Below are 16,867 nucleotides of genomic sequence, written 5' to 3'. Positions count from 1 at the left end.
TATATTCATCATCGGAGACATCCATTTAAAAAAAAAAACATTTACATATTACTTACGTAGGTATAACTTTAAAATAAAATTGTAAATATAAAATAAAGAGTGAATTTTTAATTTTCACCACAATTTTTTAGAGGGAAACTATTTATATGCCTCGACAAATTATTTTAAAACGTTCAATTTTTTGGGTTGTAAGCATAGGGAAAGATAGTAGATGGTGTAGGGGTATTCGAAAATTATCTTTTCAGATGACCTAATCGTTAAAAATCGATTCAAACAAGTCGTTTCAAACAACGTTTTGATTCTCAGGGCGATCAATACTCGACGCTTAAGAATATCTCTTGTCGAAATAAGTTACTTATAGCATCTACCTTATTGGAAATTAATATTTATTTGTGTAGAAGCTAGTGGAAGAAAAAAATATATTTGGTGGTTTTGAGATCGCAAATTTGTATAAACAAAAAATAACAATAATATTATTGAAGAAAATATATAAAACTTTTTTCTACACATTTGACAATGGAAATAATGCACTCGCAAGAACTTGAAACAATATAATTTAAATATTAAAAAAGAAGAGGGTTTCTTTATTGTATATTTGTACGTTCTTGGAACCTGTATACTTCTTTATTATAATATTATGGAAACGCACTCTCATTGTTGGGCATGAAATTGAAATATAGAATGACTAACATTACTTGTACATTATGCACCATATGTAAATATTAATTGGAAATGCATTTAGGATCATTTTAATATGAGTGAATGCGAATGTACATCAACTGAGTATAAATATTTGCGAATTATTAAATACTGTGATGCATGAAATATATTTTCGGCTTTTGAATTAAATAATAATTTAATATTTAATTTTCCTTCCTGCCTGAATAGTAATCAATTGAATGAACCTTTTTTTGTGGCGCATTTTTTGCACTATTTGGATGCACTTTACCATCTGTTTTTTTGGCCTTAAAAAGTTTAATATTTGTTTTGAAATTTTATGATCGCTATAGCTTTTTTGTTTTTTTTTTCACATGTTTGAAATTTTATGATCGCTATAGCTTTTTTGTTTTTTTTTTCACATGTTTGATATTATTATTTGATATATTTGATTTGTTTCATTGCTGTTTTGATTTTAAATTTCATGATTGAACAGAGTTGAACCAAAGCTTTATGAGCATAATCTTTCATTTTCCAGAATAACAAAATTGGGGTTTCAGAATTTCAGCGTAGCTATTTAAACAGATTTAATTTTTTCGAAATCAGTGATAAAAAATATTCATTTTAGTTTGTTTTCTTAATTGGCAAATATTTTTTTCTATAAAATGTATGTGTTCGTTAATTCTTCTGTAAACATCGTCTAGCTCACAATATATTTAAAAAAAATAGTCCCAGAATGAGTACTCTTGAATGGGTTAAGGAAAATGGCATTAAAACTGAATTTTAAATTTGTGATATTATTCTGTCTTTGTGATTTAGGTACCTTTATTTTCCGAACGATCTTCCCCGTTGTGAACCCAACCTCCCTTATTTAAATAAAATATGTTTCACATAATGGGAACGTCTTCATTACTTGTAAAATTGAAGATTCTTTATTTCTGTTTTTAATTGAGATTTCCTTTCTAGTGACGAAACTGCGCGAGCACTGGGAAGAGACCAACAGCAAGGTGATGCAGCGCAAGACCCAGCTGGACGCCATGCTGTCCGATTCCCAGCGATACGAGTCCAAACGGCAGGAGGCGGACATCTGGCTGCAGAGGATGGAGGCGCGCCTGGACAGGATGGCCCCGCCCGCTAACACGGCGGACATCCTGGAGACGCAGTTGAGGGAGCAGAAGGTACGTCTCATGCATTACTATCGATAGACCCAAAGTAATACGTACCTCGCATGCTTGGTAGATTCGTGCTGTCCAAGTGGCAGGAGGCGGTTATATGGCTGCAAAGGATGCTACCGAAATCACATTATTTTTAATTGGGGTATTCCTTTTAATAGAGCAAATTTATCACTCAAGGGGAGTTAGTTACCTTGCATCAAATGGCGTAATTCTGATTTTTTTATTATGTTCGTACATGACGAAGGTCTAGTCCTCAGCAGACCTTGGGTTTTACATGTCTTAAAAAGCCAAATTTTTACCCCGAGGAACTTTTTTTTAAAAATTTAACTTCTGCAGATTTGCTTATAACTTCATCAGATTCATTCTTAATTGCACATTAAAATTTTTTTTCATTTATAAATTAAGAGTGTTATTGATAATGAGAAATATAAAATTTTAATTCAATGAAGTAATACAATGTTTCCGATACACTAATATTGTTTTTTAAATTGCCGGCAACCCGGGCGTTTATAATAATAAAATTATCATATACAAAACAAGTAAGTAACTTAGGCTTGGGTTAGTTGCATTTTCTGAACCCCGGGTAGGTATTTCACAGCTTTCCCAGTTAAAACCGCTAAAACTGCTTAAAATAGCTGTATCTCGAACACTATTAAAGTTCACGGAAACTAATTTGATTTTAAACTATAGCAAATTTTGTATTTCGGCGAAAAATGGTCAAAACCTGTACAAATGTTAAAAATTTGCATTATTTTAAATTGTTGACATAAATCCGGAGATCTGCGAATATCGAATTTTTTAAATTTTTAATTAGCCCTTCTTCACGCACAACTTACGGCCCCGTAGTAAGTGTTCAAAGATGGTTGGAAAGGGAAATATGTAAATACGAATGTTCAAGGGAACACGGTAATATTAATAGAACAATAATAATTAAGCGCAAATGGTTAAAAAAAATTTAATAAAACACGACTCGTATTAAATACAGCAAAAATCTCTCGACAAATGTTATAGTTGCTTTTAAAGTTACACTGTGAATTTTTTCACGCCTATAACATATTAACGGAAAAAATGTGTTTTTAATAATTTTTGGAGCTTACTTCACGATTTTTTTCTGTCGAGTGAATTTCATATAATTAACGTTTCGGCGTAACAATTGTATAGATGTTCTTAAAAAAAAACATTTTTTTGTTGGAACTTAATCCTAAAGATTAAACGAGAAACTTGTTATTAATCGGTAAAAATTGTGTATGCGGGGGCTTAACAAAAAATATGAACTATCCCATTGTTTATATTTACTGTAGGTGTTATTCATTAATTACATCGTCCTGATATATATGTCTCAATACCTCTCCGTTAATCTGTTGATTAGATCATGTTTATTTTCAAATTATTTTATCGGACGGTTTTATCCAAATCTCCTCCATTCTGCTTTTTCAAACATGTTTCAATTTTGTAACACTACAAATTGATTCCATAAATTTTATAGTACCATTACTAAAGTTGTTCGCTTTGTCGGATGGGTTGAGTGTTGTGTCAACTCACACATATATCGTTCTCTTGCTATCTACATATTATATACGACATGCTTTTCGCCGTCTTCGCGTTGTGACATAATGCGCAAAGCGTCTTAAATTTCCAAAAACTTTTTGAGTGACGGTGCCAATAGCCGAGAGACATGATTATTAATGCATCAGCGCAAATTCTCGTTCCGGTATCATTTTAACCTCGTTTACATTCAGGATGCTGCGTGTTATCGTCTGTCTTTGATACGATGTTATTTATTCACTACCTACATCAGCTGTTGTCAATGATACGAGTTTTCCGCTCGTCAGCTTTTACTGATCAATACAGTTACTGACAATATCTGTTCACCGTTTTCAGAAAAACGGTGAACAGATATTGTAACAGTTTTGCTCTGGAGAAGTTACGTATATTATTTTCGTAGTTTTGTGATGTTAAATATTGTTTTTAAACACGATTTGAGACCGATTATATTAACGATGTTATCTCTAAATAGTATAAAATAAAGTCGCTATCTGCGTCTGTCTGTTTTGAGCTTAGTTCTTCTAAATTACGCAACGGATTTTGATTTTTGTTTTCACTATCATTTAGAGATATTTTTTCCCGGAAGGCTTATGTTTATAATACATTCATATTATATTTATAGAAAGTAGAGAAATGACGATTTTTTGTGACTAAATAAAATATTTTCGGGCACTTACATTGCTATTATATATCTTAAAAGGGTCTACAAAAACGTACGCGATGGTATATTTCGATCTCCTTGGAATAACCCACAGCAACGCCTGGTACACATCAGCTAGTTAGTCAATAAAAAATATATGAATGTAGATTCGTCCAGAATAATATAACCAGGCTCTCTCTATCAAAAAACACGAACTGTCGACGATATACATACATGTATCTTTTACTTGAAGTCGCATAAAATAAAACTGCACAATACAAAATTTTATGTCATTATTATACTACTATTGCGAATCCGTGAAAAATCACGGAATATTTTAATTGTAGGATTTGTGGAGCTGAAAGTACTTACAAAATATTTGCCTCAGAATCATTCATTGCCTTTCAAAATAATTTTTGTTAATTCTCACAACATATTATTTTTTTTTGTTAACAAATTAGAGAGTCGTCAGAAATTTACCTTTCGAATGAATACCGTTTGTGATCTTGAAAAATCTTCTTTAAAATTTAAACAATAGAAATACACATTTCGAAAATAGAATTAATAATTAGATAAACAGGCTTGTCTAAATTCACACATTCAAGTTTACAGTTCCAATTTTGAAAATTTCAGTTTGTTGTACGTGAGGACTATTTTACATCACGCACATCATCACAGACAGCCAAAATTAGTACGTTTGATGATTATTATAATGTATTTGATTTTATAGACAGTGTATACTATCTGCTAAGGAAGATACTCTAGAGAGGCGGATAGTTCGTGGACTAGTCAGAACATTCTCATCCTTCCCTTTCCTTTGCCTATTAATGTCCTCCACTGTGCTTCCAATGCTCTTAAGGGAATCACTTTGATAGACGAAGGTTCAGAAAATCTGGCCTTTCAGATTTGATCAGAAACCATATTTCAAGACATATTAATATTCGACTATCATTATTTGAGACTGATCTTATTTGATTTGTTTTGCTCCTGAACGTTTATCAGTATCTCGAAGTGGAATCAAAAAATATTGCAACGCTTTCGGAAACATCAATTCTTCTAATATGCTGTAATCTGAGCTTTCGCCATTTTAGCTACGTGAGAGATCACGTGACGCCGACCATTTGGCGATTTCCTTTAAGGCCTATAGGAACTAGGAACCTACAGCCTACTATATATATTATATTCCTTGCTGTTCTATACCGCCCCTTGCACGCGATCATATCTCGGATTAATCCAAACTTTGCGCCGCGAACCAACGCGTATAATTTGGGAAATAACAGGTTATTCTTTCCCGCTGAATGTGAAATCATCACTTTCTCTGATTTCGTGTTTGTTTCACATATTTGCAAATTGTAGGATCAAAAAATTATCATTATTAATCTAAATTTTCATTCTTTCTCAAGGCTATACATTTTGTAATGCTTTAGACAAGTCCTTAACGAGTCATACTTAAATTATCTTACCCATGTCCTTATGTGACACCAATTATTATAGTTACAGACTGGAATTTGACAGAATTCAGAGCTAAACTTAAAACCCATATTTTATACAGTTATATCAATAAAGTCAGAAACATTTCGACTTTACAATCATAGCGACATTGTAAACATCTAAATGTGATAAAATGTAAACAACTAAGAATTTCCAAGATTTTTAAGGTCATTTCATAAAAATTCTCCAGTCTTAAAATCTTCTAATAAATGTAATTTCAATTGATAATAGCTGGTAAAATAGAAAATGTAAAATCACGCAATGTTAATATTAGTAGGAGCTGGTAAAATATCAAATGTGAAATTACGCAATGTTAATATAAATAGTAAGGACTTGTAAATAACAAATAGAAAATCACGCAATGTTAATATCTATAGTAAGACGCTGGTAAAATATCAAATAAAAAATCACGCAATGTTAATATCAATACTAAAAGCTGGTATAATAGCAAATGTAAAAAAACACAATATTTAGCGTTTTTTAATACAGTGTCCTCTGAGTGCAAAGTCGTATCTTCTCCAAACCTAATCTTTTAAGTAAAAGTGATCTGAAGAAACCTGCTAGGTAAGTATAGTTTCCGTATCTTTTTGCAAATAATAAAACTAGATAGAGGCTACGAACTCATCATTGCACATCGCCCTTGAGGCCATTTTTCTCGAAAAGGCCCTATGAAAATTATTCAATTATTATTATTGTTATTTTTATTAGGTTCCAACAAGTTAAGTCGGAGACGCCCGTGGAAGACGTGGCACGATCAAGTGAATCAAATACTTAGATTACTTGAGATAATTGAGTCGGGCCATGTCAAGAGTCAGAATAATAGAAGAGTATGTATTAGACGAGGTATAAATGTGAATGAGGCAAGAATTGTGTGCTAAGACCGAGTTGTTTGGCAGGCCGTCCTCTCTGCCTACCCCGGTGAAATTGTTAATTAGTTAGTTACTTTAGGTTCCAACAAAAATATCTCATTTTATGTAGTGAATACAAAAGGCCCACTGGCCTGTTACTCCAAATATATTTTGGAATATTGTTGTGAAAAACATAATTTACATAAGAAGAGCTAAGGATATAGTTTATTACTTGTATGTAAGTATTTACCTTAATTTATTTATTTTAATTTATTTATTGTTATTTTTCTTTGTAATACTTATTTAGTCAGTAGAATGTCACTGTTGCCAACGTACTGCCCAGCCATAATTTTAGTTTAATAACTGTAGTGTTAATTTTTGTAATAATTTCGTAGGTTTGGGCTCTTAATATTATATTAAGTACAGATATTTAAAAAAAAAAATACTGTAGTTGTGAGGTTGCACATCTCGACATAGGAGTTCCTTAGTGAAAAGAGCGACGTATAATTTTGAATGACAAATTTTTAAACGTACTATTATTAAAAATGGTTCCACTTTTTTCAGAATAATGTTAGCTAATTAATGCTAGGTAATGAATAATTTTTATATCGTACCGATTTTGTTGAATTTCTTAGTTTCCATAGAACCAGTAAAGAAATTTTATTGGTGGTCGGACCAACCATTTTTAAAAACGATTACATTTTAAAAGAACTGACCTTTTCTTATGATTATGATCAATAGATTATGACCTTGAAATTAACATAATATTTACAAACACATCACTTCGTATTTACATTAAAAACAAACGCTGCAAATATTTTTGAGCGTTGAATCCAAATTTATTCTAACGACGATAGCTTTCGTAAAAATATATTATTTTCAGTTTATCGGAACGTTGCTTAATTTGTTTTATAAATAGTTATTTACTTCGATGGACCTGTCAGTAAATAATATTGAACCAATTAGATTTTGGTCATTGCATGTTTGCTTAAAATATTAAAAAATCTGTTTAAAATACAAAACGGACTTTATTTGATTTGGTGATAGATGATGATGTATCTGCCCAGTTGGGAAAAATCCTTCCCTGGATTTATAGATGAAAAGGATATAAACAACCGTATTTCAGTAAACAGTAGATCTCGCTTCTAAAAAAAGGGAAATTAAAGAAAATTTTTTAATACCATTTTTTAATATGTAAATCAAAACCAAAATTTAATCTGAAATCAGATTGAATATAATTTTGTTAATGAAAATGGATTTGTTTGTGTGTAATTAAATACCTGTATACTTAATTATAAACCAGATGTTTTATGTAAAATTATCAATTAAGAAATTATACAATGTTTCCAAAGAAACGTCACTATCTCAATGAACTCTTTTTTTAAACTTTCTTCAGGCAGGTAAGCATCATTATATTGAAAAAAAGCAAATAAGAAAGTCATAATAAAAACTGCGATTTTAATTTTAAAAATGCCCCCATCTTGAACCGGAAATGGAACTAACAAATTTTGAACATGCGAAATGCAAAATGGTCTAGTTAAAACAAGACTTCGTTACAGGCAATCACGTACACTCATTGCTTCATTCGCGTTTGTATTTTTTTTTAAATATTCTGTTTATTGAACCAATGACCGTTGCAAGCTTTTGATCTATACAACCTTTGTACATCTTCCTGGGACTTCTAAGACTTCTTCTTGCATCTTTTTTCATGTCATGATTTCTGGTTACCATTATTTTATTTGTCTTTTATGTGATATTATAATATTAATTTCGCTAATAAACAATTAGTTAATGTTAATTAAGTGTTAATCTCGAGTTACCTACCAGGTACTGTATATTATTTCCATATTTAGTTAGTAGATCATTGTAAAAGTGTATTATATATTTGTTCAGCGCCCTTGAGGTGATTTTGCACAAAAACGGCGGTACATAAATCATCCAAATATTATTATTATTAAAGACAAATCATTCGCTTAGAAAAACGTTATTTTGATTTCCCGAAATTACGGATTTAGTCAAAAATTATAATAATTCAGCCAACTTTGATTTAATTTTTTTATAAATTTAATTTAGATTAAATTTGATAATATTATTATTAAGTTCTGCAAGTGTTTTAGTTTTTTATTATTGTGACAGCTGTTTCGGCTTACAAGGCCATTTTCAAACTGTGGTTAGTCCACATTGAGACGACGTTTTTATACTATTTCAAATGTAAATTTTGAAGGTGCATACATTGATTTATTACTGGTTACACCGATGACATGATCTATTGTTGGTTATATATGCCATATATGCCACTGTTATGAATTAAAATGTGACCACGCCGATTGTAACGCCACTTACATCGGACAAACGGGGAGGGCATTCTCAACTAGATTCCAAGAACATATACGATGTTATAATAATAAAAACACATCCTCAAAATTCGCAGAACATCTCTTGGTGAATAATCATACCCCACTTAACAACAAGGGTCCTAAACCATTGCATATAGAAAAAAAGGGTATTAGATTAAATTTACTTGAACAATTAGAAATCAATAAACGAACGAATGACCCAAATTTAACACTAATTAATAAAGTACGGAAAATAATTTACTCACCACTTCTTAGTATTTTCACAAAACCCAAGCAGTATAATGCACCCAAATAATTCATAGCAATAAAGTCATTAGTAAATAATTAAGAACCCATTACCATTTACTGAGGGGAAAACATAGATTGGTTTAACCAACAATAGATCATGTCATCGGTGTAACCAGTAATAAATCAATGTATGCACCTTCAAAATTTACATTTGAAATAGTATAAAAACGTCGTCTCAATGTGGACTAACCACAGTTTGAAAATGGCCTTGTAAGCCGAAACAGCTGTCACAATAATAAAAAACTAAAACACTTGCAGAACTTAATAATAATATTATCAAATTTAATCTAAATTAAATTTATAAAAAAAATTAAATGGAGTTCTACGAATTAAACACAAAAACAATAAATAAATAACTTTGATTTAATCTGCAAGGCTCAAACACCAAGAGAGCTGAATTAACCTATATGTTCTGATATCAAAATAATGAATTAACATTTCCCCGTGATTGCTCCCATTGTAGGCGAATTCCCATGCGGATTATTTGGAACAAAACGGGATGATCATAATTAATCAGAAATAATTATTATTGCTTCGGAAAGGCCCGAAGCAATCCGTGTTTGGTTCATCAGAGGAAATACAGATTGACGACAAAGTTCAAGATCGTTTTACCTGTTTGCTGAGCTTTATAGTTTAATTTAAATATATTTTATTATATTTCAATTCGCTTGTGTAACAAATGTTTTTGCTTGTGTTTCGGAACATACATATTCTCGCGTGGAAAAATTCCTGCTGTTAGTTTATTTGTTGTTTTGGATTTTCATTATTTAAAAAGCTGTATTATCAAGTTGTACAGTGAAAATATTGAAAAGAAATACATTTTAAATGGTGTTCTTGACGGTTTAGAAGGCGGAGCATGAACCAACATATATGTTTTTTAAACATTAAATCATGAATTCTTCATAATAAATTAAGTTCTTATAAATTCACGTAATTTAGTTTTATAACCTATCTTACTATAAATCTACTTATGAATTCATTATAACTAGTATTTTATCTTTAAAATTAAAAATTAATCCTAAAATATGCTAATTTTTGGTTATATTACCCGAACACAGGCTTTAGGGGGTTCTCATTACTTACTTTAGTTTTACATTTTATACATTTTTTATTTTGTGCATACGTAATGTTTTAATTTATGTACATATCTTATGTGAAATAAAGTGAACAATGATTTATGTTTAACAATAATGATTATTGAATTCTATTAGATGGAATGTTAAAATTTGCAATATATCGATTAAAAAGTTATATTTTTAGACAGTATTTCTAAATCAACCAATCTTCAAAAGCGGAGATTAATTGATTTGGACGACTAAGATAATTAGATAAAGATAATAATACTATCTACTTCTCCAAAACGATTTCGGTGAGGTTAACTTAAATTAGTGTATCTGCCAACAATCCAAGTTTGAACAACTTAGGAATAATATTTAGACAGTTATCAGTTATAATTTCAGCTTTTGAAAATTAGTTTATTGATGATTTTAGAGCACTTTTGGTACTGTACCTACCACCAAATTGTTTTTTTAGATTGGTATACCAACGTTAAAGTGAAAGTACCGACAGATTTGTTTACATGTGTGAGGAATATGATACATGTATGTAAGTATATGTATGTTGTGTATGTGTATGTATATGTATATGCATATATACATGTATGTATGTATATATACTTGCGTGTGCATGTGTATGTATGTACATATGTGTACTATTTTATATATTTGTCTATATTTTATAGAAAACTTTGTGAGTTATTGAAAACATTTTTTTACCAAATTTTTTTATTTTATTATTCTACCAAAATATGTTTACACTAGACGTAAATTCTAACTAACCATTCCTCCATTGGGCACCATGAAACAGGCAGCTGCCTAGTATGGTGTTCTAATGTATCTTCTCTAAATAAATTTATTAATCATGTAACATGTACTTATAAATAAATAAATAAAAAAATTTAAAATGCCTACTGATTTGTAGGTGATTTTTGTTTTACAGAATCTGGGTACTAACATTTGTGCAGCGCCCTTGATGTGATTTTTCACAAAAACAGCACCATAAAAAATATCCTCCTATCTCATCTTGTTCCCCTTACCATATTCAGGTCGGAGACCCATCGCCCCAAGTGTCTCCAGGCGTCCCTGACTTGCGCTAGATCGGTGGCATCCGTCCATAGCAGGCCTGGCCTCTTCTCATACATCCTCTGGATTTGTTTCTTCCAACTTTGCCCGGGGCGGCCTACTTGACTTCTTCCCTCTAGAATAGCGCTAAAAATTTTCAGTTGAACTTGGTCTTCTAGCATTTTTAATACTTGAACAAGCCACCTCCATAACACAAAAGTTGCAATAAGTGGGTAATCATTTTTTATTATGTTGAATATGTATTATTTTTAAAGAGTTAATAACGATATTATAATTAGTTTTTCGATATCTCCGAAATGACGAATTTATGAGCTTTCAAAGTGAACTCGGGAAAAACGTATGCAGTGGTGTCTCGTGACGTCACACGCAATTCGCAAAGCTTTTCGGCCGGCCGCAAATATGAAAGTTTTGACATCTTATATATTTGGTACTATTGTAATCATTTTAAGTTTTGTTCTCAATATGCTTTAAATAACGTGCTACATTTGTAAAAAACGAGATTTTTTTTAGAAAACACCTCCTTAAAAAAATAATCCTTTTGATTGTTGAAATATCGATTTTTGAATTTGTAAAATTTTTTGTACCCATAATAACAAATTATATATCAAATTTGTCTGTTCATTCTGTATTGTAATTTAATTTTACAACGTTCATTTTGTGCATTGAAAGAGTTCACAAGAAATTTTTAAGATTTTTATATTTACGTCTCTACTAATATTATCCCTGGCCATGCCTATCTATTTATATCCTAGGCATGACCAATTACCACCCCTTAGAAACACGTAGAGGTATTGCTCTGATTGAATTCTTTTATCTTTTACTAAACGGTTAAATATCTAACAATGAGATTCTGGCTAAAATAAATTTATTTATACCAGAGTATTCTCGAGGACATCGCCATAAAGTTCTATATTGTATTGCGAGCCGCACCAAATTGTTCAAGAACTCACCCGTGGAGAGAACCACGTACTTAGCCATACTAAATGTAGTTGATCTAAAGATCAATATATTTTTCATGTCTTTCAACGCACTTAACAAGGACACAGCAAATACATTATATAAACGGTTCAATTATTACGACCTGTATGTATGTATGTTATTAAAAAATTACAAATTAAACAAAATAAATTATCTGTTTATTTACTTTGTTGCAGTCGTTCCACGCCGAGTTGCACCAGTATAAGCATCACATCGAGTTGTTTAGCCAGCTGACGCAGAGGCTGATCGCCGTGTACCAGCAAGACGACACCACGAGGATCAAGCGCCTCACGGAGCAGATCAACATCCGGTACTCCAACCTGAATGCCAAGTAAGATAATCAAAACATACACATTACTAGTTTTTTGGCAAACTGGCAATCGGATAATATGAGAAATGCTTATTTCGTACACGACTCCACTGAGAGACAGCCTGGGTTCTCACTGCTTCGTAAACTCTGGTCCGCCATTAATAGGATCAGGTGCTCCCAAAGTCGTTTTGCCTACATGATGCATAGGTGGGGCCTTAAAGAGTCGGCGAAGTGTGAATGCGGTGCGGTGCAGCCAACCAAACATGTGTTCAACTAATGCCCGCTCCGTTCATTCCCCACAGGGATTGATCTGGTCCACAGGCGACGCCTGAGTCCCTAGATAGGCTCAAAGCGCCGGATCTGTCTATACGATATATGTTCAAAAATTTGCAAAAAACCTGGCGTCAACTCCGAAGAGGCACCGTGAGAAAATAAATATCTTATTTTCATTGTTCCAAATTCAATATGGCGCTCCTTTTTTAGATAAATTTTAGCTTTCCCTTATTTTCACATTTCAAAAGTAAATACAGAACTATAATTGGGAAAAAAACAGTTTTTCTTTGATATCGTAAAGTGAAAAGATAAATAGATTAACGATGAAAATCGACATCATTTCTGTTATTTTTTGTTTGATTTGGTAGAGCATTATATAGTTTCGTAGCATGAAATTTTATATTTCTCTATCCGAAAGATGTATTCAAACTGGGATTTCTAACCGGAACTTTCAGAATTGCCTTGAATACTCCCTTTTGGCCTAAGTTGAGATTCTCTGTGTGAGTGCTCAAGGCAGAACCCCATACTGTTATCCCGTACTCCGTTTGTAATTGATACAAAGCGTAGTATAATTTTTAATGTCGTTTAATTTAAGGATATTACGGATGTTTCTAAAGAAGTATATGTATCGTGTGAGTTTTTTGTAAAAACGTCCATGTGTGAGTCCCATCAATTTCAATTCCAAGATATTTTGTGCTTTTTGAGTGTGAAAAATAGTTTTCTCGTTTTCCTGGCAATACCGCAACCATTGCATTCGTATTTGTTTTAATTTATTTCTTTATTTGTTTCGTTCAGGATAATCAACCGAGGTGAGCTCCTGCAGCAGGCCATGAACTCGCTGCACAACTTCGACCGCTCCATCGACAAGTTCCTGGCGTGGCTCAGCGAGGCTGAATCCCTGTTGGAAACAGTGGAGAGCGAAGCTGAGCGTGCAGCTGCCAACACGAACGCGCCACCGCCGCAGCATCTCAAGGTAGGAACTTGATTATTATTATTTAGGCGATGTATTTTCTAAATTTAACTCGGATTCTAAGGTGGCTACGTTCCTACGATATGTGCTGGACGCTATAAGGTTAAAAAAATGCTGCGTCACGTCGACCGCCAATACTTAATTTATTTAAGTTCAGGCAATCAGACTTCGGCCCCCGTGTTCGAGGGACCTGTTCTGATAAAAATAAGTTGAATTTTTTTTTAATTGTTTGAATATATCATTAAAACATATCCTAGTATTATGTACATATTTACACTAGCTCAAAGAGATAAAGAAATTTTATATTTGAGCACCATTGTTACCTGTTTGAAGACGCACTATCTTTAAAAGTTTAACTTTGTTATTTAACGTTCTTATTTTCTTTACTTCTGTTGAAAGTGATTAATTTATTGTAAGTCGTAAGATAAGGACGCGTCTTTATGGGTCTACTTTTTCTTTAAGTTGAAGGAACATTAATTTGTCTTAAATCCTCCGCCGTTTTTATCTGAAAGGAGAAAAGGTATTTAACTGAAATTCGAGAAAGATCCATCTCCTGCCACTGGAACTTTCTTTAGAAGGCTTTCTGGATGTTCCTAATAATTGATCTTCAGTTTGATAACTGATCCATTAGGTACCTACCCACACTTTTCAAGGAATCGTAGAAACCAACGTAAACTTCACCGAGAATATCAAGATTTAATTTTATTTTCTGTTTTTAAAGAAACCAACGTAAACTTCACGGAAAATATCAAGATTCAATCTTTTTTTCTGTTTTTAAGCTTATGAAGGTTTTTTCTACATCGAGATTATAATCATCTTTTCAAATAAGGATGCTTGTTTTTGCCGTTTTAAAGTTTTTCCTTTATTTTTCTTACTTATTGAATACATGAATACCTTTATTCATACACCACAAATACCTGCATACATTCATGCATGTTGAATATCTGAATACCCTTTTTCATGCATGTTAAATTCCTGAAATTCCTGGAAACAAAATGCTGAATGTCGGAATACTTTTATTCGTGCTTGCTGAAGTGCCAGTATTATTGCAGGTTGGATACCTTTTTTCATGCATGCTGAATATCTTCATTCATGCATGCTGAAAACCACTTCCTTCGTACATTTTACATTGTGGCCCAATTTTCTTGATTTAAAATTGATATTCCAAAGCCATGTTAATAAGTACTTAAATTTTGTGAATTTCCTTTAGATTTTTTGGATTGAAAAATTAATAAATTTGTTTATTTTTTTTTTTTAGACATGCATGCAATGTGATATATAGCCATTATAGCAATTTCTCTAGATAACATTAAAGCCATGTAAAAATCCAGGTACATTAATAATAACTGCATGGGATGTGATACATTGCCATTATAGCAACTTCTCTAGATAACATTACAGTCATGTAAAAATCCAGGTACATTAATAGTAACTGCATGCGATGTGATACATAGCCGTTATAGCACTTTCTCTAGATAACATTAAAGCCATATAAAAATCAGGTATATTAATAGTAACTGCATGCGATGTGATACATAGCCGTAATAGCACTTTCTCTAGATAACATTTAACCCATTCAAAGAATACCTGGGTATTTCTCACACATTATTTCTCAATCTGCCCTATTCTCTAGGAATTTTTTATAAAGTCCACGCACTTTACACAATGCCTTGCCCTGAATCACTTGTTCCATAAAACATGCTGTACAAAAATTTCGCTGACTAACTTTATCGTTAAAATATTTAATGTTTTAGACAATTAAACCTACATTTGTGGAGGTAATAAAATTAATTTATATTCATTTCCTTCATTCCCTTTTTATATATTTCCCAAGAATTTAATTACAATATCCGCACCGCAAACGACTATTTTATTTCGGTTAGTAATGAAGTGTTTTAGTACGAATGTTACTTAATTAAACTAAGGTTCCTTTGCATTAATAATTGAGAATATAGTATATGCTTAATCCGTCGTCTGTTAATTGAAAATCCCGGTAGACTTTGGGATTAAAATTTCTCATTTCTCGTTGTGTTTAATGAACTCGCTGCTTTAAACAACTAACCTTAAAGATTGGGATAGTAAACATTAATCCGGGTAAAGCTTGTGGCACCTTTGTGAATTCCGTCACTTAATTAAATTTTATGTAGAGAATCACACATAGCTCTTCAAAAACTGTTTAGCTCAAGGCTATAGATAGCGAGTTTTAAAATACAGTAGCTATGTCATTGAGTTCATCCAACACATGCGTAAACAGTACCTATGTTTATGTAAGTACAATTATTATTACATTTTAGTAAGTAACAGTTTATAGCAAATAGACAACCTAAATAAACCCAAGCGTAACATTACTTTTGGACGGAGAACCTCTGATTTTTTTGCTGTAAAGTTGTATAACAAACTCCAACCCTGGAGCAAAAAAATGAAATTAAAATAATTTTATTAAGTCCACCAAATATTGGTTTGAGAAATTATCAGAAAAAGAACTGAATATTATTTTAAAAACATCGAAGCAGTTAATAAAAACAACCTATCCAAACCATTAAGTTTACCCACAGAAATCTCTGAAAACTCTGCATCCAACGCCTAGTTAGCTTTAGCGAGGATCTCATTGCATGGTAAAGATTGATAATATTATAACCGCCAATAGGGAACCATAAGAAAGTTATAATTTCGATGAATACTTACGTCTAAAAACTGCGTTCCATTTATTATTTCCATTGGATCAGGTGAAGACAACATATGAATCTTTAAGATCGCGGATTGCGGGCGTCACGAAACTAAGATGCAAAAAGAGACTACAACCAACGTGGAAAACATCCCTCACCGTATAGCTATTATATTTATTTTACGTAAATGTATACTAGAGTGTTTGTGAAAAGCTCCCCTCGTTCCGTCAATATGTTAAGAATCTCGCTTTTAGTGCGTCTCCTAGGCACAGCACCATTAGCGTCGCATCGGGCCCGAGTCATTATCGAAATATTGATTCCCTTCTCGGTTTGGTCACTGTCGACAGCTTTACCCCAGAAGAAATGTTCTTTTACTTTTACTCCGAATGATTTATGCCCCGGCCCGGCGAACAATGTGTTCCCGGCTTTCTATACAATTCATCGCCTGTCTGGATTTGTGTTTCGGCAAGATTAGTAATTACGCTTTGTAATAAACAGACCCGCGTTGCTGCGTAACTATTTATTGTT

General features: G+C 32.2%; 1 protein-coding gene across 8 annotated transcripts in view; it reads left to right on the top strand.

Annotated features, from left to right (window-relative positions):
* Positions 1 to 16,867, top strand: part of Dys (Dystrophin) — a 1,264,777-nt gene that overhangs the window by 532,458 nt on the left and 715,452 nt on the right. For all 8 annotated transcript variants that reach the window (XM_089640243.1, XM_089640244.1, XM_089640239.1 and 5 more), the window contains 3 exons: positions 1,624 to 1,835; positions 12,297 to 12,451; positions 13,499 to 13,676. In XM_089640243.1, coding sequence (XP_089496369.1) covers positions 1,624 to 1,835; positions 12,297 to 12,451; positions 13,499 to 13,676 — 545 coding nt within the window. The remainder of the gene's footprint in view (positions 1 to 1,623; positions 1,836 to 12,296; positions 12,452 to 13,498; positions 13,677 to 16,867) is intronic.

This window comes from Hesperophylax consimilis, chromosome 15 (genome assembly GCF_061612785.1).
Source record: "Hesperophylax consimilis isolate HC1 chromosome 15, BYU_Hcon_1.0, whole genome shotgun sequence".
In the NCBI taxonomy this organism is placed as follows: Eukaryota; Metazoa; Arthropoda; class Insecta; order Trichoptera; family Limnephilidae; genus Hesperophylax; species Hesperophylax consimilis.
This window is presented reverse-complemented; position numbering and strand designations above follow the sequence as displayed.